Source organism: Suricata suricatta, chromosome 2 (genome assembly GCF_006229205.1).
Source record: "Suricata suricatta isolate VVHF042 chromosome 2, meerkat_22Aug2017_6uvM2_HiC, whole genome shotgun sequence".
NCBI classification, from domain to species: domain Eukaryota; kingdom Metazoa; phylum Chordata; class Mammalia; order Carnivora; family Herpestidae; genus Suricata; species Suricata suricatta.
In genome coordinates this window covers 31,897,018-31,924,798 of record NC_043701.1, presented here as the reverse complement: position 1 = coordinate 31,924,798, position 27,781 = coordinate 31,897,018, and the positions used below count along the sequence as shown (strand labels likewise).

The following is a 27,781-nucleotide window of genomic DNA, read 5'->3' as shown; positions in this document are numbered from 1 at the left end:
ATGGTTTAATAATTCTTTAAAAAATTTTTTTTAACGTTTATTCATTTTTGAGAGAGACAGAGCATGAGCCGGGAAGGGGCCCAGAGAAAAAGGGAGACATAAAATCCGAAACAGGCTCCAGGCTCTGATCTGTCAGCACAGAGCCCAATGCCAGGCTCGAACTCGCAAACTGTGAGATCATGACTTGAGCCAAAGTTGGATGCCCAACTGACTGAGCCACTCAGGCACCCCAATAAATAGTTCTTTATAATGATAAATATTCCATGGTGATCAACCTTAGAGAGTTACAGATATTGTAGATTGATGACTTTCAACAGTCTTGTAATGCACAATCATTCTCATAAATAGGGGTCACTGAAAACAGGGCTGTGGACAGAGTTTCAACACTCAGAACAATTATTCTGTCAAAATTTTCTTGTGTCCGTTTATGGCCAGGCCTTAGCCTTTCTGTGAGAAACCTACTTGCTAGTTCTTTGCTTGGGAGATAAAGAAATGATTTAAAGGCTTCTGCTAAGTCTTTATTAAGATTCTCAATCCTGAAATTGGGCTTTACTTTGTTATAATTAGAGAAATCTCCCATAGTTTGCTTTAAGGAGCCGAATCAGTACTTCTCTTGAAGGTCATGATTCGGGACAGCTTGGAGAATGCCCTAAATCATTGTTTCAGCACCTCCTGTATTCTTAATAAAGTTGAGATGGACAAGAAATAAATTGATGCTGCCTTTGTGGAATGAATTGTCTGAAATCCAGAGTATCAAGGGCTTATAGAAACATCTATGGGACATCTAACTCCATTGAAGCTGGTTAAGGAAGTCACTAGAGAAGTGACTCTTGAGTTGACATCTATGCATGATTATCCAGGGAGGGTGGCGATGGGTTAGGAAAAATGTAAACACAGAAGCAGCAGACTTTGTAGAGGACTGGCAGCAAGACTGAGCGTGACCTTCAACGAATGCAAAACCGTTCCCTGTGACTGGAGCATAAGATGTGTGACAGGTTTGTGGGAGATGGGTCTTGAAACTCTAGCAAGGGCCTGGTTCTAAGGAGCTTGGTGAGCTTTGTTTGGCTTTGATCATATTGGAAGTAAAAAGCCATGGATTTCAAGCAGAGGCGTGACATGACTAGTAAAAAGTTGTTGCAGTTTTGCCAAGGAAATGATGAGCTGTATGGATAGAAAGATGGATTTGAAAGACATTTGGTGGGTCATGGTAAAGCTTACTGGGTGAGATTGATCTGGAGAAGGCTTGGGTTGGGCTCAGAGGGTGAGTGGACTCTAAGTTTCTCTTTAAAAAAGGAAATGATGCATACAGCTCAAGACCAGGTAATATAGTCATTTGAAGATATATTAAAGTGTTTTCCAGCTTGAGGTAAGTGAGATGAAGATGTCTGAGGTGACAGAATGATAAACACTGCCCTCATGCTGCTCAGTAGAGTCCAAGGTCGTATCCAGGGAAGGTTGGAAGTGGCTACTTGTTTGGCTTTATTGTGCTATGGAGTCACCTTGAGAGTGTGTCAAGAGTGAGTAGCTGGGTTATGGGAATGCAGAAATTAAGATTTACTTAGAAATTCCAGGGGTACTAAGTGGGTCACTTGGTTGAGCATCGCACTCGATTTTGGCTCAGGTCATGATCTCAGGGTTATAGGATCCAGCCCAGGATCAGGCTCTGCGCTAATAGCACATACTTGAGATTCTCTCTCTGCCCCTCCCCTGCTGAGGCGTGTGTGTGTGTGTGTGTGTGTGTGTGTGTGTGCGCGCGCGCGCGCATGAGCACTCTCTCTCTCAAAATAAACAAACATTAAAAAAAAGAAAATCTACTTAAAACTCTCCTACTACCTCCCCCCCTCCAAACCCACTAATGACGTCTGAAGTGCCCCCCTCCACCCCTGTCACACTTCACTCCTTTTGCAGTGGTTTTTACACATCTGATTTCTGTGATCATAGACATTCAAGAAGGAGGTATGAAAATCTGCTGGGGCTTCAGATATTATCTGCAGTGATGGAGTAAATAAGAGCACACCTACTACCATGAAATACTTGTGTGTGTGTGTGTGTGTGTGTGTGTGTGTGTGTGTGTGTTAATAAAAGATTCTCATTACTCTGGAAAAGATTAGGTATCATTGTTTTAGTTAAAACTTTGAGCCTGTTAAAACACACAGTGTTCTCTTTCTTAACACTACCTACTGCGCTTCCGCCTAACTTCACACCCACACCCCAAATGCCTAGTGATGTCCTTAACTTGAAGTTTTTAACTTAAAAGAGGGCCCCACAAATTTCATCTGGTACCAGTCAGATCAACATGTGAAAATTAAGCTGAAAGAGCAGAATCCTGGAGGTCTGACAGCTGTGTTTAGAGGAAGTTCAAGGCCAGACTTCAGAGCCCATGTTGGTTGTGGGAACAAGTAAATGAAGCCCCTGTTAGTGGGGATTAGCAGTCCTACTTCTAGAAGCAGCATCCTGGAGCAACTATTCAGAAAGCTCCTGTTGCACATTTTGTTTATCTTAAGCATCCCTGGGAACTCTGGAAAATAAAGCTGCAATAACAAAGCTTTACTTTCTCAACCAAAGTTCATTGCTATACATTAGATCAGGGTTTGGCAAACATTTTCTGTAAAAGGCCAGATAGTAAATGTTTCAATGGTGTGGGCCATGTGGTTTCTGCCATTGTGTGGGAAAGTAGCCAGAGAGCATATGCAAACAAATGGGTATGGCTGTGTTATTTATGGGCACTGAAATTTGAATTTCACATAGTTTTTCACATCACAAAATATTCTTTTTAAAAAATATGATTGCAATAAGCCTCAAAATATGCAGTTTTAAAATTACTCAAAGATCTAGAAAATATTTTCAAGGGTCGTATATAATTAACATTGTTATTCAGTAATAATTTTAGTAATTTTAAAAATAAGTGAAGCAAACTTGCAAAATGGACTTTCCAGAAGAGGAAAAGTTGTTAGCTAAACAACTATTAGTTAATTTCTCAGAATTGTTTTGTCTTACAAGAACCTATTGACCATATTTCTTCTGTTTACATATGTATCTTTTGATGTATCCTTCAAGGCAGAGGCTCTTACCCATTTTTTTGATAACAAGCACCTGTCTGACTCCATGTCATAATATGCCTTTAAAATATACTTGTAGAGCTGACTAAAACCTGATTAATTCAGTTTAAGGATATACTGCTAAAATGTAATTTTTGATGGAAATATAAAAAGCTTGTGGATATGGAACTTAAACTTTGATTTTCTGAAGATAAGATGTCTAATTTTGAATAAAAATATTAGTTTTACCAAATCCATGTGTTCTGAAGTATATGTATATTACATATACACACACCTACAGTGAGACCCAAAATTTTATTCACATATTAAAGAGTTTATAAAACTGATGAAATTAAAGCTCAGAGGTGGCCATTCCAATAGCATTAGAATAACTTATGTAATGGAATTTTATTAACTAGAAAGACAATCACTACAAAATGAACTCATTAATGTAGAAGTGATAACTTTAAAATACATATATGATTTTCAGTCATTAATTCGTGTATGCATGCATGCATTTATTTTACATAAATATTGAGTGTCTGGTATGTTCCAGGAATATAGTACTTTGAAAACTTAGAACACATATCAAAACTCATTATACATTCTAACTATTCCTCTTGTATTAGATTTTTCATATTAATATTTTTACTGATTTTTTTTTCACTTCGGAGCACAAAGGCCATTATGCAATGGAAGGGGACCTAAGCTTTTTATTGATTTATAATATTGACTGAGTAAAGATCATCTCACAAGATAAAGTCAACAATGTAATTTCTTGACAAAAATTGATGTGTTTTAAAAAGTTTTTTGAAAATATTTCATATGAGATATAAACATAAGATGATTACATTTAGAAATGTATATTGGATTTAATCCTGGAGCAGAGTCTTTGGATCCATTGAGGTGTTAACTTGGTAATTTTTTGAACTCCTATAAGGGCTTTGCTGATTCAGTTTTTTTTTTTTTCTGTTACTAAGGGTAGCAATACAACTCCTGTCTTTCCCAAGTCACACTCTATCACTCCAGCCACTATTACTGCAGAATAGAGTCAAATTTTAGGATTAGTAGATATGTATAAATTATATGAAAACATAATGAGCCACAAAATCTGTTTCTGGAATTTGATCAAAGTTTAGTTATTCTGTTGAAAGGGAATTCTAACAAGGAACAGGATAAAGAAATTGTTCAGGTAAATACATATGCTCTGAAAACGAGGAGCTTCTTCATCATTAGCAGTATTTCTATAGCTCTAGCGAGGTACCTCTCAAACTGTGCTCTGCCAACTACCTGCTTCAGAAAAGGTTGATATATTAATTGTTAAATTATTAATTTAATTGGTTAAACTGTGATACACACACACATATATGTATATATATATCTCACATATAACATATCAAATATGCAGATTCCTAGATCCAACTCCATCCCTACTAAGTCAAAAATCTCTGGGAGAGGGCAACCTCATATTTTTCAATATTTTTGCCTACTAAAATATGAGCCATTAGGATCAGTCTTAGGAAAATGAGTTTAAATGGCCCAACTACTGCTTCTCCACCTCAGCAAAAGCAAAAACAAACAAATAAAAACCCAAACAACTACAGAGTTGAGGACAATGACAGATTCTCCCACATAATCATACAATGGGGGATTTGGAGGTGATTTCCATCTTCTCCCAGCGCCATGAACTTTCTCTCTCCCAACATTCCTCTTTTTCAACTTTAGTGTCCAAGGAAGAGAATTTATAAATTTTACCATATTTTTCAGAAAATTAACAATAGAAACACATAGTTTAGTGTGCCACAGAATTCAGAATTTCCTCCTGTATAATTCCTAAAATCAGTAACTTTGTCTCCCAGTACCTTCTAACATTTACTGAGCCCTTTTCGTATACCAGGGATTGCCTGTATTGCCTCAGTGAACTCTTCAATTCTAAGCAGATTCTACTTGTAAGAAATGTGTGGTTTAGAAAAATTATAGAGTTTATACAAGGTCACCCAGAAAATTACTGTGAAGTCAAGATGTGTATTTATATTGGTCTAAATCCAATTTAGTACTAGCCTTTCTGAAAAAGAAACACTACGTTTAAAAAAACCATTATTTATTTTGAGAGAAAAAGGACAGAGAAGGGGCAGGGAGAGAGGGAGAGAAGGAGGGGGGGCAGGGAGGGGGAGAGAGAGAGAGAGAGAGAGAGAGAGAGAGAATCCTAAGCAGGCTCTCTGCTGTCAGTGCAGAGCCTGATGTGGGGCTTGAACCCATGAACTCTTAGATCATGACTTGAGCCAAAACCAAAAATTGGATGCTTGACCAACTGAGCTACCCAGGGACCCTAGTGGTAAGTTTTATAATCAATGTCACCATATAGTTGTATAAGTATAATAAAGTATTATAAAACCATGATGATATCTTACGTGGCTTGTTATCATTCCCTGGAAATTGCATAATTCTGTTGTTCTGGGATGAGACCTTGTGTGAGCAGATATGTCAGAGATATGGTGAGTTATCAACTGAGCTTTCCCCACGTGTGTGTGTAGTGACATGCTCACTTCTGCAGTGTGGAAATGACCAACGAGAGATTGTAATATTTTTATGTGTGCGAAGAGATGTCAGGGGAACCTTTCCTATGCAGTAGATGCTAAGTCAATTAGCCTGGCTGTCCAGGAAAATGTTTGGATGAATTCAGTATGCTAAAATTGTCATGTAATACAGTATAATATGAAAATGTGTGATGTTTTTAGTTCCTATTTTTAAAATAGTAAAACACTTAAAAACCTTGACATGTCAAATCAAAAGTTGGTGACCTCCTTGAAGTATCTCTGGAGAATGGTGGGCGGTGGGGCCAGTCTGAAAACCACTCAGCTAGTTTTTCCCCCATAGTGGTTGTTCTTGACCTTTTCTTTCCTGAGTTCCTTAGTTCACCCACTCTATACTCTCAGAAAATCGTCTCACATTCTACTTTGTATCTAATCCTCATTGTCAACTCTTAGGTGGCAATATATAGTGGAAGAAGCATGAACTTTGGAATCAGACAAACCTGGCTGGAATCCTTACTTCGTAACTTATTAACGGTGTGATCTTGGTGATTTACTTCACTTCCAGTGATGATATTATGCTTATCAGTATACTCAGTTATCCTCATTTAACACAGCTCAGCATTATTATGACACTAACATTCACTGAATGTTTACTATGTGTTAGGGTTCTCAGAGAAACGGACCAATAGGATATATATGTACATGCACATATATATGACTTATTATAAGGAATTGGCTCATGTGATTATGAAGGCTGGCAAGTGCAAAATCATCAGGGTGGGCTGGCAGTGGAGACCCAGGAGAGCTGATGTTCCCATTTTATTCTAAAGGCAGTACACTGGAGAATTCTCTCTTGCTTCAGGAGGCCAGCCCTTTGTTCTATTTGGGCCTTCAACTGATTGGACGAGACCCACTAGTATAATGGAGGGCATCTGCCTTCCCCAGAGCTCATGATTTAAATATAAATCTCATCCAAAAACACACTCTAAGTTAACACATAACATTAAGTACTTCCCATGTATTAAATAACAGCACATAATACCAGACATAGAGTAGGTCATTAATAAATGGTAAAGACTGGCATTAGCATGATTATTAGCATGATTATTATAACTAATATTTTTTCATCTTCACCCTAGGCTCTATTTCTAGATAAATACCTCTCTTCTCTAAATTTAACCTTCCCTTTCTGTGAAGTAGACCCAGGGTATTCTCTGAATTATGGAGATCACCTTCCCCCAAATGCACCGGTCAAGTTTCACATGTGCAGCCTGTGCTTTGCCACTGGCTTTTTTCTCCAACTTTTAACCATATAACCTTTTAACCTTGATACCTCAGGTATCACCTTTGTTCAGTGTCCCTCTGTTTGCATCGTCCTAACATGGAGTATTTTTGTTGCTGAGTGCCAGTGTGTTAATTTACTAGGGTTGCTGTAACAAAGTACCAAAAACTGGGTGGCGTAAATAGCAGAACATTTATTGTCTTATAGTTCTGAATTCTAGAAGTCTAAGATCCATTTGTCAGCAAGTTCGATTTCTTCTGAGGCTGTGAGGGACAATCTGCGCCACACGTCCCCCTGCTTCTGGTGGTTTACTGGCACTCTTTGATACTCTTTGACTTGGAGATGCCTCATTTCGATCTGTGCCCCCATCTTCACATGGCATTCTCTCACGGTGCCTGTCTCTGTGTCCAAATCTCCTTTTTAAAATAAGGACACCAGTTGTACTGGGTTAGGGCCCACTCTAAATGAACTAACTTTAACATAATCAGCTCTGTAGAGATCCTGTCACCAAATAAGGTCATATTCTGAGGTACTGGGAATTATGATTCAAACATCCTTTTTTGGGGGGAGAATACTATTCAATTCCCAATAGTAACAGTGTTCAGAAACAGAATGAACTATAGAAGCAATTTGAAACTGTAAAATATAGTACATATAAGGAGTTACACTAGTTTATGAACCTTTTAAAAAGCTATGTGTATCTCATTTATAATGTACGTAAAATGACATGGAGATCCTGCAGAAGTTGTCAAGTGACATGATATGGGAATATCAAAGAGGGTAAAATAAAAAGGATGACTTGCTCTTGTGTAGAACAAAGAATGACTTCCCATTTATAAAATTTTGGTACATCTCCATTAAGAATACAGAAAATGAAAGTCAGTCATTTGTAAGAATGTTTTGAGAATGAAGAGTGTTAAATATGGAGTTATTGAGGTGAATTAAGTAATCTTGGCTAGAAATTTTAGGATTATTGGCTATAAGTTATGACTTAGAAATGTTGTTAAAAAATGGTCCCTGCACAAACTCTAACATTTTAGTTATGTCATATGAGGGCACAGACACCTTGACACTTGCATTATATTTGCCATAGACTTGAAAAATGCTTTGACTTTGTTTTTGGAATTTTATACATTTGAACAGGAGTGTTGGCTGAGCAACATGTATTTGCAATAGGATTAGTGTCCTCACATAGGCTAAAACGTTACAAAGTTTACGTAATTAGTTAACACATTTATCTATTCCAGGTTTTTTTTGTATTTTGTTTTTTTGTATTTTTTGGAGCCAGTTCTAAACCCTGGAGAAGACCATGGATATATAAAGATTTATATTACACTTACATTGATCAAGAAGTAAATCTTATAAGGAAAATAAACTAGCAAACAAAGCATCACGTGGTAACATTAACAATTTTGAGAATAGTTGAGTGACAGTTATGGGCCATGTTCTACGATAGGAGCAGGGGGATACATCAGTAAAATAAAAGATCTGTAAGGTGCTTGCCCTCATGGAGCTTAAGTCGAGTATCTTTGGGTGTGTGGGGGATTGGCAGACACGTAAATAGACAAGTTGTGGCTATGGTTCAGGTGGAAGAAACAGCGAGAACGGAGCACACAGAAGGGAAGGTAAACCTGGACTGCGGAGAGGTTTGCAAATGCATAATTCATATGAAACGATTTCAGTGCATTTCAGGCTTCTGGGGAATAGAAATCAGAATTTATTTCAAGGAATTTATTAATTTTTCTTCAGGGTGACCTGGCACTTAGTTGGTATTGGTACAAAACCAAAAAAAGTGCCCTGCTGAATGATGAGACTGAGAGAATTCTTTAAAAAATTAAGAGCTGCCTTATTACTAATGGTTTCATCCAGTGGGAACTCCTGCTGAGTTCAAAAGGAGGAGAATCTGGCACAGTATTTCCTTTCAAGTTCATTTTCCTGAAGTGTGTATGGAAGCAAGAGATCATGACATTTTAAGATCACAATAATTAAATGCCTATAAAAATGATATTCACTAAACTACCATAATTTGTGTTATGATTTCTGTTTTTAATGACCTGATTGTAAAGGTGACCATTTTGAACTCTTAAATTACTTATTAGGATCAGCTAGTAATTCAGTCTTCTATTATTGTGTGTTTTACTCTTGGGGGTGGGGGGAAAAGCTACTTATGGTATTTATGGACCTTTACTGACATGTTGCTTATATGACAAAAAAACATAAATAATAAGTGAAGCGGATTTAAAGTAAGGCTCTTATAGTACAGTTTTATTTCCTTGGTGAACCTTGAACCACTGGCTATCTCCATGCCCTGCCTGCTGCTGGCATGCTCCCTTTTTCTGGGATTCACAGAGGAGAAAGGTTCAGCCACCTTGCCTTCTCCCTTCCCCTCTCAGGAGTTTTATTGCCAGTAGCATCAAGTCTCCACAAAAATGAAAAATAGCATTAACATTATTCTACAATCTTAGGAACAGGATCTGAAACTTAAATCTTGAGTCATACAACGTGACACCAAAAGGGAGAAGAGAATACTAAATTTACCTCACAATGCTATAATTTGCAATTTTCTTTCTAAGGGTGAAATAATAGCAACAGAAGATTAAAACAGGTTAAAATGCCATCAGTAGCCAAATTCCAAATATAGTTTGAAGCTGTGAAATCATCTGAAGCTGGGAAGTCTGAAACCAATGCCATGCTGCTCTTTGAATCATTCTGAGAAGTAATCACGAGTAACAGTAGTATCACAGTGTAACAGAGCAGACACTATAAACAAGTTAGAGTGAAGCGAAGGTTAAGATAAATGAGAAGCATTCTAAGATTTGACTGATCAGTTGTCTGGTTAATTGGTTTCAAGTAGCATCCTAAAGACCAACTTTATCATGACTGACTTTAAAAAAGCATTAACTTTGTTTTCCTGATGTTTCAATGTGATCCAGGGAGTATTAGTTCTTAATAATCTTTATCTTCAAACATTTCCAAGGGTGCCTCCAACCTCCATTTTACCATTCCATCTGTCAGGCAAAATAAATATGCATTTCTTTAAATAAACCGTGTTAGGTGGAATCACACTGTTTTTTTTGTTTTGTTTTGTTTTGTTTTTTTTATTTTGGGACCAGTTGCTTCAAGGCAGTAAGTAGCAAGCATGTGTCAGAGAGGACTTAATGAGTAGTGATATTTTTTGTACACGTTGTGAGGGATCATTAAGTGACTTGGATGTTGGAGGTCATGAGAGTTGGCTGTGCTTTGCCTATGGCGGCCCGTACCAAACAGATCCCTGACTCCACAGCCCAGAGCTCCTCAATGGGTTGCTGTCCTCAGGAGAGGCGTGTCATCTCCATACTGTGAGACACACTTTAACAGAGAAAAATCAAATACCTTGATTCCAGATGTTGAGTTGACTCAAGCATGAAAACCAGGGCTTGGCAAGAATCTGGATACTTTTATGGCTGAAGAATGGAGAAGCCCATTAGAGACTGTTTACTTTGGGTCCTAGTCATGGTGTCCAAACAAACTAGGTGAACAAAGAGCTTCAATGAAAGATTCAGGGTTTTAGAAAAAGGGAGGGAATACCAGATAAGTGGGATAATTATAAAACAAATACTGGTAAAGTTAAATCAATATATCATCCTGTGGGTGATATCTTTAATATACTATTCATGTGAGGTATGTTTTGTTTGTACCTTAGAAAGAGGAGACAACTTGTTTTCCTTCTTTCCTTCTCAGCCCCCACTGGGCGTGGAACCACTTCTCTGCTCTGTTCTCCAGAATGTGATTGTCTAAAATAACAGTAATAGTGGTGAGGTTCTGACAGTCATACAAGTTTCTCTCTGTAAGCTTTTACAAATGCCCGCCAGTAACCCAGTGGCATTTCTACCGTAAAATCATAAGGCCAATCCATTTCCCCGCTTCCTTATTTTCTTGGTTTCAAATATATTTCTTATTGCCAATGGAAATAAAACCCAGAAATGAGAGAGCGATGGTATGACGGGTCTTTCTCAGTAAAGAGCTCCTAAAAGTGAAATTCTACAGGATGCAGCAATTTTATAGGACAGTTAATCATCTCATCTTTCTGGCCACTTGGTCCAGCGATGATAAATTTTGTGGCCTTTACTAGTGGCTTCTTGCCCAGATAGAATAAAAATCAAATGAAGACCATGGAATACTGCTCTGAGGCTGCTTTTCAAAAGCACCTGGGCAGAGGCTATAAACCACAAGCTTTGCTTCTTCTCTATCTTTCAAGCTGAGGAGGGATTTTTGTACCCTTGCTTGGTGCTTCAGCACCTCGCAGGTGCTGAAGTCCCTGATATCCAAGGCCTGGTATCAGACCTGGTAGGAGAGGTTTTTCAGCAGTGGTGCCCTTTCCTCAGTTTCTTTACACTATTATTGCCATGATCACTTTTTCCAACTTATTTTTCACAAAGCAATTTGCACAACTTACTATGCACGTCACCAATCCTTATATCCTGTCATGGGCACGTGCAGTAGCCACTTGGGTACAACCTGTTTGAAAGGACTTAGAGTGTCAAAGTCACCACAGTAAGAATGTGCATTTCCTGCATTCCAGGGGTAAAAATAAAATGTGGGAAAACTTTTCAAAATAGACACTGACAAATTTCTGCATGCTGTTTGTCTTAATGCCAACTTTATTGACATCTAATTCACATATGAAACAATTTACCCAGTTAAAGTATTCAGTTCAGTGATTTTGGAAGAGATGTGGAACTATCACTGTCAGTTTTAAAATACTTTCATCGTGGGGCACCCAGCTAGCTTAGTTGGTTAAGCGTCCAACTCCTGATTTCAGCTCAGGTCATGATTTCACTGTTCATGAGTTTGAGCCCCACATCGGGCTCTGAGCTGACAGTGCAGAGCCTACTTGAGATTTTCTCTCTGCTCCTCCCCCACTCATGCTGTCTCTTTTTCAAAATAAATAAACAAACAAAAAGTAAGTAAAATACTTTCTTTACCTTAAAAAGGAACTCCACACCATAAGCAGTCATTCTCTTTCCCTCATCCACCTCGCTCCAGGCAGCTTTCTGGCTCTATAGATTTGCCTATTTCATACTTCGATATAAATGGAACAGGGTAGTTTTTGTGACTGACTTCTTTCACTTAGTGTGGTATTATCAAGATTCATCCATATTATAGTATGTGTCAGCACATTATTCTTTTTTATCATTGAATGATATTCTAGTTGTAAGAATATACATTTATCCATTCAGCAGAAGGTATTTGGATTATTTCTACTTTTTTGCTTGTTGTAAAAATGCTTCTATGGAGGTTTGTGTACAAGTTGCTTTACAGACACATATTTTCATTTCTCTCGGGCCTTTGCCAGCAAGTGGAATTGCTGGATCATACGGTCACTTTATGTTTTGAGGACTTTTCATACTGTTTTTTCAAAGTGCTTGCATCATTTTACATCCCTAGCACAGGGTATGAAGGTTCTAATTTTTCCACATCTTTTTCAACACTTATTATTGCCTGCATTTCTTAGTATAGCCATCCTAGTGGGTGTTAGATGGTATCTTATTGTGGTTTTGATTTACACTTTTCCAGTGGTGAATGAGAGTGAGAATTCTTTCATTTGCTTTTGGGTGTTTGTGTATTTGTTTTCTGGAGAAATGTCTATTCACATCCTTTGCCCCTGAGTAAATTGGGTTGTCTTTTTATTATTGAGTAATAAGAGTCCCTAACTACTTTGGATAAAACTATTGTCAGATATATGATTTGCAATTTTTTTCTCCCATTATTTGGGTTCACACTTTCTTGACGGTGTCTTTTGAAGCATAAAAGTATTTAATTTTAATTTTAATTTTTTAAAAGTTTATTTATTTTGAGAGAGACAGAGCATGAGTGGGGGAGGGGGAGGGAGAGAGGGAGATAGAGAATCCCAAGCGGGCCCCATGCTGTTGGTGCAGAGCCAGCATGGGCCTGGAACCCAAAACTATGAGATCATGACCTGAGCCAAAACCAAGAGTCAGGTGCTTAATAGACTGAGCCACCTCGATGCCCTGAACTGTTTAATTTTTATGATGTCCAGTTTATTTTTTTCTACTGTTGCTTGTGATTTTGCTGTTATAGCTAAGTGTAAGCTGGTTTTTTTTGTTTGTTTGTTTTAACTTGTTCCTAACGTGGCACATTTGATATAAGTGTAAACTTTGATGTCACAGTCTTATTTTGTAATTCTAACTCTTTAGGAAAAGTATTTTAACTCCCTCAACCTCAGTTACTCTATAAGAGGGAGATAATACTAGGATGACTTTTGCACTGGTTTAGGGATTAGATGAAATAATGTATGTAAATATCTAGCATTTTGCAGGCTCTGGTAAAACTCTATTAATGTTAGCTATTACTATTGTTTTAATCCCAATAATAATAAACTATAGTGCTCTGAAATTTAAACTGAAGCCAAGTAATTTACATCAAGAAGCATTTGTAATATAGTATAGACAACACTGAATTTGTCCTCCATGAAAACCAGGTGAAGTAGTTATGGTAGTTGTTATTTCCAGCAACAATTGCAGCTAAGACATCTAGAGCCACTTCCAAGGTCACATGACTGGGAAATGCTAGAGGCAGAGTTAGAGCCTAGAGTCATTTTTTCTTCTTGAAATCACTAATTCAGTTTTTTCTATAACAGATTTGCCATAGGAGTCAGGTGACTGAAGTTTTGTAGTCTTCATGATGAAGTAGTACCTCAGACAGCCATATCAGGGGAAAAAAGTAATTTTATGGAAAATTAATACTCATAGCATTGTGTGAAAATCATGGAGTTAGAACTTGTTTGACTAGAAAGTTTATGTTAGATAGTCATAACGAGTAATGGATTATAACTCTATGTACCTTCTTTTATTATAAACAACTTCCTCCTTATTTCCAAAGTTATACATGCTCATAGTTAAACATTAGGTAATATAGACAAATAAAATCTTTCCAGACATTTCCTTAATCTGAGTACATTCCTAATACACTTATATTTAGAAGTGTTTATCAAATGGGCAGATAGGTTTTCTATTTAATGTTTGGATTCATTAAGCATGAAGTTAATTTACATTAGGATGCCTATATGGCTATAAATTCTGGACTTCTAGAAGATTTTTCAGAATTAGCTCATGGTCTTTTGTTAAGCAGCAATTAATTTTCTTTCCAGATTGTCTGAAATTCATGGACTACATTTACTTTGCTGTTCACTCATCTAGAGAAAAAGAAAGAACTTCTACCGTTGTCCTGGTAAAATTAGGTCCTCAAGAGTAATTAACCCCCAAACACAAGAATGGGTGATCTTTAGCAAAGCATATTCTTCCTAAAGGTGTTCAGGTTGAATCAAGTGGCTATTGCTTATAAATTTACCATTTTATGGTCAAGCAGCAAACACTGTTTAACGGCTTGTGGAATCAGAGGACAAGGACTCACTGATCTGACCCTCACCACGATGCTACATACAATTTTGGGGTACATTCTTGAAGACTGCAAGTTTTACACAGGACTTTTGAGAGCCAGATACAACTACTTTCTCAAGTGTTACTTTCACTGAAATTCACTGAGAAAAATGTATCTATGAGATAACATTAAATCTAAGTTGATAAAACAACTGTGACATTTGAAGTATTATTTGTATGACTTCTTTTTCTTTAAATCCTTATAAAGATGAGAATGACTTCTGGTCTCAAATCAATCCATCCAATCATAGCCATTTATCAAACAACAACAACAACAAACAAACACAATAACAAAAAGCTACAAAGCAAAATGGTAGAGCTATACTGCAGAAATTTGAGATTTTTTTTTTTTATCACAATGTGTTCATATGATTTCCCTTCTTTCCTTTGCCTTTCAATAGTTCTTTCAGTTAGGACTATTCAAATTATTTGGGTGAATTCCAAATCAGTGTAAATAAGTTGAATGATGAAAATGCCTCTGGTGTATTTAATTTTGTCTACACAAAATAGACTCATTTCTACTTAGTATTATTTTATGAAAAAGGAAAAAGGCTATTGGTCTTTGAGTGTATCAGTTTGTCATTATTTGGGAGAAGTGGCATGCAATCAGTGCTTATTGAATTTTCTATTTTATTTCATTTGGCCAGTTAAAGAAAATGTAAAGTTAAATACTGTGGAAACGTGATTGTTTTATACAAACAAAATTATTTTGAACTGAAAAGGTCTGACACTTGACCTTCATCTTAAATTCTAGCACATGAAAATGTCAGATGTCTCTGTTGGATTAATAAAAGCCAAATGTCAAATGGGAAAATGATTATAAGCTTTAATTATGTGGTTTTGGTGGGATAGGTTTTATGAAGATCAAGGCTTTAATAATGGCTATGATTGAAAAATTATTTTCATTATTAGAAATTACTAGTTTCTATAAAAAATTGGAATTATTATCTTAGTGAATGAAACTAAAAACAGTTTCTTCTGTGCATGTCTGTCGGTCTGTCTGTCTATGTGTGTATGTTTTTTTAAAAATGAACTGATAGCGTCTTTCCTCAATAAAATCTGAAGCGTCTTATAGTTAAGTGAATAGAATGGTGTATCTGGGTACTAGACATTTTTTCCCTCAAATCACTTTACAACTTTTAAGTTATAAAGAACTACTTACCTTAGGGATGTCTGTTACCCATTAAGTAATGATTAGCTAGTTTCTATTAGAAATAACCAGAACTTTGGAAACTGTCACATTTTATAAGTAGATCATTTTTTTAGGTCCCTTGTCAATATACAGTGACTGGCTATGGATGAAGGAGGATAAGGTTAGTTGGAGGTGAGAGGAAGAGATGGTGGGAGCAAATTCGGAGAGGAGAAGGAACAGGGTTTATTGTGTTTGGTTATTCTAGGCACACCTGCTTTGCTTCCAGAACCACGTGGAGACTCATTGATTTCTAAAGAAAGAAATATGGAAGTAGAAATCCTCACTGGGCTTTCCTAAATTCTATCCAAGTATGTTTAACCTACTCAGAATTATTCAGAAGGAGTGGTGGCTGGCGTTTACAGTAGCTAATATTTCTTAGAGTGTCTAAGTGTAGACAGCTGGGGGAATTTTTTGTTTTCTTTTGCCTTTGTTTTTATATTTCTAAAATACAAACTAAGAACTTGTTGGGGCAGAAATTTCATTCAATATTATCAGCTTAAACTCACAGAATAAATTCTTTCTCTAGGGTAACTCTCATGATTGCTAGGCAGCCTAAGGTCAATTGAGCTTAGTTTTCATAATTCATTTTAAGCCAGGTTTCTATTTCAGGATACAAATATGGGTTTACTGTGATAAACTCATCAGGAAACACTAAATTTTATTAATAATTGTGAATGGCTAACTTGAGTTTAAATACTACTGAATATATTTGGCTTGATGATGCTGGACTATGGAACCGTGAATAATCAAACCTAGATATCAAGGTGTAACATGCCCAAGGTGTAACATAGGCACAGGTTACACAGGCAGCTTTTTATAGAGGCACCCCACAAAGTGTTACTTTAAAGTAAGCTGGAAACTAATTTATCAAAATAGTCATCAGGCCTTTGATATGGACCAAAAGATGTATGTTGTAATTCTTTTAAAGAGATGAAAGATTTATTTTTTTTTAATTTCCTACAAATTCCTTACAGTATTTGGGATTTACAGATAGTAAAATTCTGTTTATTTATAAATTTAGTATCAGAATTTAATAATTACAAACATATTTCACATGTAATATTTATTGATAGATGGAGTATATTTTCTTTCTTACTTAAAACTTCCGTAGGGCCCTTCCTTTCCGTCCCCAATGACATTACCCTTGTCCCAAGTCTTTCAACCATCTAGCAGTCTCTGATCTTCTGCTGCTGGCCCTTTCTGGCTGTACGGATTGTTAACTTTTTAAGGAAATTTTTGAGCTCGTTAAGTACAACTAGTATTAAAAATTAAATGGTATAAAACTTATAATTAAGATACATTAAAACAAAGCTAATAATAACTCAAAAGTTGGGGTGGCTGGGTGGCTCAGTCGGTTAAGTGTCTCACTTCGGCTCAAGGCATGATCTCATAGTTTGTGGATTTGAGTCTCGCATCAGGCTCTGTACTGTCAGCTCAGAGCCTATAGCCTGCTTTGGATTCTGTGTCTCCCTCTCTCTACCCTCCCCTGCTCACACTCTGTCTCTCTCTGTCTCTCAAAATTAAATGTTGAAAAAAAAAGTTTCAAATTCCAGCTATATTGGAGACCAGATCACATGGATATTTACATTTCTCCCTTTTCTCTTTGTTTTAGTTGGACCAGACCAATTTTGAAGAAAGGGTACAGACAGCGTCTGGAATTATCAGACATATATCAAATCCCTTCTGCTGATTCGGCTGATAATCTATCTGAAAAATTGGAGAGGTATGTTCATACACCCTGTCCATTAGTTGAGAGTAATTAATGCAATTAGTTATTATTAATTATTAATATTAATACTCTAGAGAATAGAGAAATAACATTTTAGATGTCTTAATTCTTAAAATGGCATATTTATAACGTATCTTATTTTCTTGCTGAAGTCTTGACCAATTAAAAATTAAACAATGAAGTTTTGAAAAACTAACCATTTTCCTGATAAATGACTTTTTTTTTCCTGAAGAATAGTTCTGAATCATTATTTGTCTTTAAAGAACATTAAGTAGATTTTGTGAAGACTGAAGTAACATCTTTGAAGCAAATTGTGTCTATTTGCCTCCCAAATCTTAATATGTAGTACAACCGTACATAGTTGGAAATCTTAAGGTAATGGCTATTGGATACAAAGAAATGTAGAAATTTCATATTTTTGAGTACATATTGAATGCTAGACATAATTATCTCTTCTCAGCTCTTGGAGGAAAGAGTAATTATCTCTATTTTGCAGAGAGCTAATTGAGGCTTAGAGAGATGATGGGATTTTGCTGCTAATGACTTGATAGAGCCCTGATTCTAACACACATCTGAACTTGCCGCCTCCCCAGAATCAGTGCTTCCCGTAGACAAGTACTCAGAGTTCCCTGTTTTAAGAGTATTACTTAGAATCCTTTCAATTGCCAGCGACAGAAACCCAGTTAACTAGCTTAAGTAAATAGAGGGCATTTGTTGGCTCATGTATCCTACCTGTGTGAAGGGGCCGAGGGAGAGAACTGGCCTTAGAGACTCAGTGGAACCATAGACTCAAATGCCACTTGGTGGCATTCGCCTGTACCGGTTTTACTCTCTTAGAGCAGATTCCTCCATGCAGCGGGTCCTTAGAACTCTTTGCTCATATCTGTAAAAACCACAGGGAGAAGAGCCCTTTCTCCTTGGCCAAATGTGAAAAATCCTAGAGACTCTAGACCTTAGACCAAAGGAAAAAAAGAAGGAAAAGAAAAGAGAAAAAGTAGCTACTAAATTATGGCCTCTAAGTAAAAAAAGTTGAGACTTGTAATTTGTTTACCTTATTTTCATTAAACTAACTTCCCTGTAAAAAAATATTTTTAAGGCAAAGTAAGATATTCAGCCTTATTTTTTAAATTTTATTCAAAGAATTAGGTTAGTGGGAATAATAGATTCATATTTCCAAGATCGAGGACCAATTCTTGTTATTGAGCACTTAGTGAAAATAAGGATATTTTTGTTGGTTGATTTGGTTTATTTATGATGTATCCCCAAGTGCCTAGAATAGGGCTTGGCATATAGCACATGCTCAGTAAATATTTGCTGAATGAATGATAATTGAATGTGTAATAACCAACATTATATAAAAACCTGTAACACTGTTGCAGAGATTAAATGTGTAAACACAGTGCATTGTAGGTATACCAGCAAGTTCCCAATAAAGCAGTAGATATTGAATATCTAAGTTCTGAATAGATGCTAAGGGAAAGATTAGTCAGGGAAGAGCTAGGCTAATAGAAATCTGTGTACTCCAGATATATTTTCATTTATGGCCAAATAGAGGACACCTGAATTTGTAGGATTATCTGGCTGAAGATGTTTTTTCCTGTTTTTATTGTATCCCCCATATCAATTTGATTAAAAATACACCTATTTTTTTTCAATTCAACAATTCTGGGCCAGCGTAAGTCCATACATTCTATCTTTCTTACTTTTATCTTTATTTTGTATCTCTCTTCACCATAGTTTTTTAAAATAAAATTGTTATTTAGAATTTATTGAAACATTCTGGGAGAGTGACCTACCATTTACATATAATACTTTGCACCTCTGCACCCTTGGGAAGTGACCTGGCCTCAGATTTCATAACTTCCTGGTGACAAAGGTCTCTAGGCGGTTACCACGTAGCTGAGGCACACTGGCCTGTCTGGCTCAGTTTGTGGCTGTGGCATTGAACCCTCTGTGTCACTCCTGTGTGCAAGCTGCACACCCATTCTAGGAGAAGCTACAAACTTGATAAGCACAGAGCTTCTTTCTTCCTTCATGATTTACCTCTCAGTGTTTGGAATTCTTACTGGGTCTCTTATGGTGCTGCTGAAACCACACCACTGCCTCTCCCTGCTAACTCCTCTCAGGCTATAAATTGTTCAAACCACATGCATTAAAATAAATTCTCCCACCTTGCTTTTCCTTCAGGTTGCTACTTTTTTTTCTTCTTCTTCTTTCACAGGTAACATTTCTTTGCTCTCCTGGTCTCTCTACTTCTTCACTTTTCCTTTGCAGCTCAGCTTTCTGAAATAAGGTTTCCACATCTACCATGTTGCCAAAATGACATCGATCAGGGTCACCAGAGGTCTCTTAATGTTAAATGGCATCCTTCTATGACTTCATGCTCACCTCTTCTTCCCACCTTGACATCATTTCTCCGGTCTGTGTACCACCTCTCTTTCCTGACTTTCTCATCTGACCCATTCTTCCTTTGAAAGAGAGGCTGGGGGCGCCTGGGTGGCTTAGTTGGTTAAGCATCCAACTTTAGCTCAAGTCATGATCTCACGGTTTGTGAGTTCGAGCCCCGTGTCGCACTCTGTGCTGACAGCTCGGAGCCTGGAGCCTGCTTTGGATTCTGTGTCTCCCTCTTTCTCTGCCCCTCCCCTGCTTGCATTCTGTCTCTCTCTCTCTCTCTCTCAAAAATAAACAAACATTAAACATTAAAAATTAAAATAAAAAAAAAACAGAGAGGCTGACTCTGCCTCCGTATTTAGCTTCTTACCCTGTTGTGAGTCACTGAATGATATGGGCAGGAAGCAGGCCCTGTATGTGACTGAAGGATGGATAGATGGGATAGGGTAATTAGGCCTTGTAGACAGTAAGCTTGGGGGGGGCGTGGTCAGTGTCCATGCAGAGACTGCTAAGTTTGCCCTCAAATCTCAGTGTGTGTTCTTCCTTTGGAGTAACTGAAAACCACCTCTAATAATGGTAGATGAATAGTAATGGAAAGAGCCCTTAATTAAATGCAAACCCTGTTATCTTATTCTTGCCTGTGCAACTTCATCTCTGTAGAGTTTAATAATGAAGATCAGGGTAACATTCAGAGATATATTTTAATGACTTGAAAAGAGAAAGAGGGCTTTCATAACAGATAGAAATGACATAACATAAATATAATCCACAGATGAACTTACAGTTTTTAAAAAAACATTTTTTGATACCACCATTCTTTCAGACCTATGTGGTTTATATTCCTACCAGAAAATATAGAATTTGGTTCTGTTTTAATTTTCTAAAGACCTTTACTCTAATAAATGACTTTAGTAGTTGAAAATGGAGTTTGACAATATTTGTTTCCAACCCCTATATTTAAAAACAAAGCCCTTTAGACAAGCTTTTCTAATGTTGAATAACAGAAAAATTCACGTAACTTTTTATGTTGTTGTTTTTTTGACAGTTAAATTCTGTAAAACCTACTACAGTTCATCAACAAGTGAAGGGGGAGAAAAGTTAATGTTTTTGTTTAGTTTTTACTCTGTCCCAAGCATAGTAATGTATATTCATGAGTCATATTTCACTTGTCACCGCTTGCACTGCTTTAAGAAGCCCCAAACCTTTCTTCAATACATATAACCTGGCCTTGTCATGAAGTCAACTCTTTGAAAATTGATATATGGTGAAGCATCAAATTCTGCCAAATATCTGAGTGTTGGTGTTGGAAGGTCTCCACAGGATTTTTTTTTTTTTTGTCTTTTTAGTCACTTGTGTTAATCTCCTTGGATGTCTTTGGGAGAATAAAATTATGTTAAGAGAAATAAAACAACTCAAATATTTTCACATGCAACTTATTGGTCCCACTTTTTGTTCTTTTGCAGAGAATGGGACAGAGAGCTGGCATCAAAGAAAAACCCCAAACTCATTAATGCCCTTCGGCGATGCTTCTTCTGGAAATTTATGTTCTATGGAATCTTATTATATTTAGGGGTAAGGATCTCATTTGTAAATTCATTATAGATAATAAGTATGTTCATTTTTATGATTTTATTAATCTAAAGTAATTATATTCATTTTATGACTAGGGTAATCTGGTGTTCAGATAAGAAGACTAATTCAACTCCAAATACAAAGACAACAGTAAAACTCAAGTAGAGACAAGTAAAAATGAATTAAGATGTCATGAAACACAGGTGGCAGTCTACAGTTTAAAAGGGGTTCAGCATTAAAAAAATTACAGATAAAAAGGAGTGGGGGCACCTGGGTGGCTCAGTCAGTTAAGTGTTCGACTTCATCTCAGGTCATGATCTCGCTGTTCGTGAGTTTGAGTCCCACATCAGGCTCTGTGCTGACAGCTCAGGGCCTGGAGCCTGCTTCAGATTCTGTGTCTCCTTCTCTCTCTGCCTCTCCCCACACCTCTCAAAAATAAATAAACATTAAAAAATTTTTTAAATAAAATGGGTTCAGCAATAAATAAATAGGTTCAATAAAAGTAAATTTCTTTTAAAATATTTTCTATTATGATCCCAAATCACATTATCTTACTATTACAGGAGATTAATGGTGCAAGTTTTTTTTTAATTTTACAGTAGGATTTCAAGATCCATTGTCAGAATTAGGTCAAATTTAGCCAATTTCCATATGAACAAATATAATATTTTGAAATCATACCTGCATGCTGGATTTCAAGTAGAAATAGCAAAATTTAAAGTTTGGCAGTGAGGTACTCTTGCAGAATATTTTCTCAATCTCCTTTGTCTTCATCAGTGGGAAGAGAGCTCCATACCAGAAAGCCCCTGGCTTTAAATGCAGTCTGGGATGCTTCCTAGCTGCTATTAAATGTGACTCAAATCTGTTATTTTTTTCATCACCAGAACATCATTTCAAATTTTCACTCGTAACCTGTAAAAAGCATGACAAATTGAAATTTTATTTAGCCTTTCTTTAAGTTAAAGGCTGTGCACAGTAATTGCTTTGGGATAAGTACCGTCTTGATTCACATGTATTGTATTCATATTGTTCTCCATGTATTGGAGAGTTAGCAGTGCCATAGTGTCAAGTTGTATGTTTTTAAGGATTTGTAGTTTGAAATGAAATGAAAAATACATTGAAAAATTTATCTTGACAAAGATGGTCACATTTAGGTCCGAAATGTTTTGTAATGCTCTTGACAGTCACCTGGAAAAATTCTTCTGGCTTTTGAATTGATCTGTCACCCATCCACCCATCTATCAATCTATCCATTCATCCTTATCTATCTGTCAATCTGTCTGTCCATTTATCTATCTGTCTGTTTGTCTATTCCTATAGAAACCTACAACAGTTTTAGGGAGGGAAGTATCTTATTCATAAATATGAGTAAGGCAGCTCAAGAATTAATTATCTTTTAAGATGACTTTGAGGTAATTTTTCTCAGTGAGGTACTCAGAACTTTGGGAAACACTTTTATCCACAGCTTCTGGCTCTATTTGACTTAATTAAAAAATATTTTGTTAGTTGTTTTAATGACTATGGTGTGTATATTTGAGTTGTTATATAGAAGTACAATTCCCTCTGAGCAAATATAAGAATGTAACATTCTCAATAAGTTATTATTGATTGAAGTTTTAAGTAGTGAAAATGTTAAACACTCTTAAGTCTTCAAGAACTTAGATAACCATGTGGTCATTAAGATGAGTGCCGCTTTTCAGTATACCTAATCTCTTGTCTCTATTCTTTTTGTCACTTACAGAAGAAAAGAAGGGTAGAAAATGCAACCATTATTATAAGACCTCTGGCTTTTGAAACAACTTATACCAATGCCTTAGTATTCATGGTATTCTTTTTAGACATTCATTTTTTTCCTCTGTGTGTATCAGCTTGGGGATTTTTCAATCCATTAAATGAGTGAGGATTCTTAAAATTGCTAGAACACTACTCTTACTAAAAGGTGGATGTGCTTTCAAAATGTCCTGTACATTCTTAGTTCCTCTAAATCAAGATAATTGTGACACAAAGAATATTTGGTTGTTTTCAGGACTGATAGAAAAAGTGCTGTAAGATTTGCTTTTGACTGTGAAAGGTTAAGAAAAAAAGGAAATGCCGTCATCAAGGAACTTGTCTCTCTACAATAGTTGATGTAATTTTAAATCATATTAGCTATGGCCTCTCATCATTAATTATGTACTTGTTTTTTCTCCATCTGAGTCAGCAGCCAGATACAACATGGTCTTTCACATTTAAGACTCCTAGCATAGAAGAGAAACTGGCTGTTGAAAAACTGAGCATGAGAGTCAATTAAGGATAGTGAGAAGCAAGCCAAGTGTGGGGAGTACTGTAAGCAGATTGCTGAGAGAATATTGTTATCTCTTCTTGACTCCTAGTCAGCTCTGGGCATGTTGCCATCATCAAAGTGAGATGCGTGTCAGTACAACTTGGGTCAAACCTGTTTTATTCATTAAACTCCAAGAAGGTTGAGGACATAAAAGAGAAGTCCTAGTACTAATGTTGCTAGAATTCTCAAGTCCCATGGTCTGTATTGCTGAAGAAGATCTTTGTCTCTTACATTTTTTAAAACTGTTTATCTATTAATTTTTGAGAGAGAGCGAGAGAGCGAGAGAGCAAGCATGTGCAAGTTGGGGAAGGACAGATAGGCAGGGGGAAAGGGAATCCCAAGCAGTCTTCATAGTCAGTGTGGAGCCTGATGTGGGGCTCTATCTCACAATTGTGAGATCATGACCTGAGCCAAAATCAAGAGATGCTTAACTGACTGAGCTACCCAGGCGCCCCTGACCCTTATGTTTTGGTGAAGACATTAAATAGGCACTTGAATACAAGTCTACTGCTAAGGAAGGAAAAGTGTTTTGGGAAATTCTGCCCACAGATGGTCCCTGGCGTAGGCTCTGACTTATGTATGTCCCTTTCACATGACTGGCTACCTAAGGACAACTATCTCCAGCAAATCCCCTTTTTCTAGATGCCTGTTAGGTAGGTCCCCTTTCTTCTCTTCCTTCCCATCCCTACCTCTCCCCATATGTAGCTGCTTCTCTAACACTAGCAGTGACTTGCTTCCTGTATTCCCTAAACTCACCCTATACCCCATTTCTACTCACTACTAGAACCCTCATCTCTAACACATACTTCCTTGTGCTGTCTACCAGAATGAAGGCAATCTACATCCTCCCTCAGCTCCTGTGACAAGAGTTGGAAGTTCTTGGGCTTTAAATTTCTTTGAAACATAAAGAATTTCTGTATTACTCTTTAAAGTATCCAGTAGCTGCACCCCAGATAGTGTGATTTATTTGATTTGGGATGGGCCCTGGGATAATAGTAGACTTATTAAGGTCCCCTGGTGATTCTGATTCAGGTAGACAAGGGCCAACATTATCACTAAATGCATCTGACTTTTGCTAGAATGTCCCACATTGAGAAAGCATTTTAGTTTGAATTTTTTTTAATGATAATACAAAAAAAATTGAAAAACATATAAAAATGAATATTAACTTTTAATTGACAGAAGAACAGTGTTTCTCAAACTTTAAGATGCATACCAGTGACCCAGGGATCTAGCTAAGATGCAGGTTCCAATTTAGGAAGTTTCTCATGAGACCCTGAAATTCTGCATTTCTAAAAGCTCTCAGGTGAAGGCTTAGCAGGGTTGTGGGAGAAGAGAAAGCCTTGGTAGAAAGAATAGTTGTGAAAACAGAAGTAGGCAGATTCATCAGAGTCAAGGAGTCCTTGAATAAAAGTGATGAGAATCCCACTGAGATGAAAAAAATAGCTAAGGGTTTATTGGGAAAATCCCAAAGTAACTAGTGTTAACTCTGCGTTTTCCACTGGTGCCCCTCTCAGGACTCCATTGGAGAGAAGCAGATGACAGGATGCATGGAGAGGGCAAAGATATGACCCTCTTCCAAGATTGCAGCAGAGGGAGATGTTACATCTTTTTCTGTAAAAAATTTGTCACACAGGTTGGTTGGGTTGTTATGTACAATTTGAGCAGAACAGTGCTCCAAGAGCATTCAGCTGTATAGGAATTTTTGAAGGCTAACCTAGGAATCCAGCACCCTGTTCAGTAGAATACTGTATCTAAAGCCAAATGCATCTTCACTTCTTCCATGTGAAATTTTGGAATAAAATTGATTTGTAAATTAGGAATTGTTTGTGATCATGTTTTTTATTAAAATAAGTTAATGTTTGTTTATTTTTGAGAGAGAGAGAGAGAGAGAGAGAGAGAGAGAGGGCATGAACAGGAGAGGGGCAGAGAGAGAGGGAGACACATATTCCAAAGCAGGCTCCAGGTACTGAGCTGTCAGCACAGAGCCCAAAGCGAGATCATGATCTGATCCAAGATCAGACGCTTAGCTCACTGAGCCACCCAGGTGCCCCTCTGATCATGTTTTTTAAGACTTACACTGAATATGAGGGAATCTAGGACTTCCATTCCTGATAGGAACACGGTGCTTTTTTAGCTCTGGTAGCTAACAAGTATCCAGTAGTGACTAATGAATAAAATATGGTTAAATAAAGTAAAATATACTTGATGCACACAAGTATGTATTTTCTTTTCAAAGAGGGAGTGGTTTTTTCCTTAACTCCCCAAGGACTTGCTCATGGCCTATTGCCACAAGCTTGGTTTATGATCTTTGGGCAAATCAGAGAACTTGCCTGGATCTCAGTTTCCTTGAGTCTACAGTAAAAGGGACTGTAGTAAAGTGTATAACGTCTATGATCTCTTCAAACTTTTAAATTATATGTCCATTATATCTGTCCTAGAGAAGTGGCATTTATCTTAAATCACAGTGATATAAACTTATAAGTTGATTTGCTAAGTTGATGTTAAGCTAATCATAATCCTTGCACTGATGGTCAGTTGAGAGATAAACAGGTCATTTTATCACATTTCCATTTTGATTTATGGTTATGAATAAAGAAGAAAGCTTTGCAGTCAAATGTTTGGTTCAAAGCCCAGGTTTACCACTTAATAGCTGTGTGACACTCAGCAAGTTATTTAAACTTAAATAAATCCTGCTACATAGCAAGTGCTTCATAAATGATAGCTATTCCTGGAGCTCCTGTGTGGCTCAGTTGGTTGAATGTCCGAATTCAGCTCAAATCATGATCTCATGTATCTGGCTCACTGCTGTCAGTGCATAGCCCACTTCGGATCCTCTGTTTCCCTCTCTGCCCCTCCCCCACTTGCATGCTTGCACGCTCTCTCTCTCTCTCTCTCTCAAAAATAAATAAACATAAAAAAAATAAAAATAATAGAGCACCTGGATGACTCAGTCATTTCTCAGTGTGTACTGTGTGTATGTTTACTTTCTTTTATGTTTCCATATGCATGTTTTTTTCTTACCACTTATAAATTATCATGTCATATGCAATTTCCTATACAAAATTTTATTTTTAAAAATATTTTTATGATTATGAAAGTAATCAGATAATTACTGATAAATTTGATGTTCATCCTAGTTTTTTCCCAATGGGAATAGAATATATACTTTATTAAGGAAGAGGGATCATTGCTTTATATAATGTGTTATAAATCTGCTTCTCTTCTTAATATATTGTGAATGCCTTTTATGTCACTAGATGATTTTTTACCTAGTCACCCTATTGTTTAATCATGTGGCTGTATCATAACATAATTTATCAGTTCCCCATTGTTAAATATTTATATATTTTCTAATTTTTCATGATTGTAAACAGCCCTTCAGTGCACATTCTTTTAAAAGCTAATTTTAGCAGATTTCCAGATTATCAAATTGCCTTCCAGAAAAGATGTACTATTTTACTTTCTTGGCACCAAAGTGGCACGAAAATTTAGCTGTCACCAATAATAGGTGTTATCATTTAAAAAATATTTCCAAATTGCTCAGAGAGAAAGAATATAACTTTCCCTTGCATTAATTTTGGTTTCTAGTAAATTTAAACAGTTTCTGTATATTAATTAAACATTTATATTTCCTTTTGTGTATGTAATTGCCTTTTCATGTTTTTTGTCTATTTTTCTGTTTGTCTTTTTCTTACTGATATGAGAGAATATTTCCCCCAGCTTATCATTTGTTTCTAGTGAGTTTTATCTCTTATTTTCTTTATAATTAGAAGTTTTAACTTTTAGGGCACCTGGTGACTTAGTTGGTGAAGCATTCACCTTCAGCTCAGGTCATGATCTCACAGCTCATGAGTTGGGCTGCCTTAGGCTCTGTGCTGACAGGTCAGAGGCTGGAGCCTGCTTCAGATTCTGGGTCTCCCTCTCTCTTTGCCCCTCCCCTGCTTGCACTCTCTCTCTTTCTCTCAAACGTAAACATTAAAAAATTAAAAACAGAAAAGTTTTAACTTTTAAAAATTTGCTACCAAAGCTATACACCTTTTCCTTTGTTTTCTGCTTTTGTTATCAGACATTTCTAAAAGCCCTTCCTACCCAAATATTTATGTTTTTACTATTTCAGCTTTTACATGTAAATATCTAATGCATTTGCAGTATATTTTGGTGTATGTTTGAGACAGAAATCTAATTTTAAAAATAAGAATCCAGGGGCGCCTGGATGGCTCAGTCGGTTAAGCATCGGGCTTCGGCTCAGGTTATGATCTCAACAGTTCATGGGTCTGA

General features: G+C 36.7%; 1 protein-coding gene across 1 annotated transcript in view; it reads left to right on the top strand.

Moving 5' to 3' along the window:
- The window catches only part of CFTR (CF transmembrane conductance regulator), a 163,127-nt gene that overhangs the window by 5,091 nt on the left and 130,255 nt on the right, over positions 1–27,781 (top strand). Inside the window, exons 3-4 of the mRNA XM_029924496.1 lie at positions 17,098–17,208; positions 21,069–21,177. Coding sequence (XP_029780356.1) covers positions 17,098–17,208; positions 21,069–21,177 — 220 coding nt within the window. The remainder of the gene's footprint in view (positions 1–17,097; positions 17,209–21,068; positions 21,178–27,781) is intronic.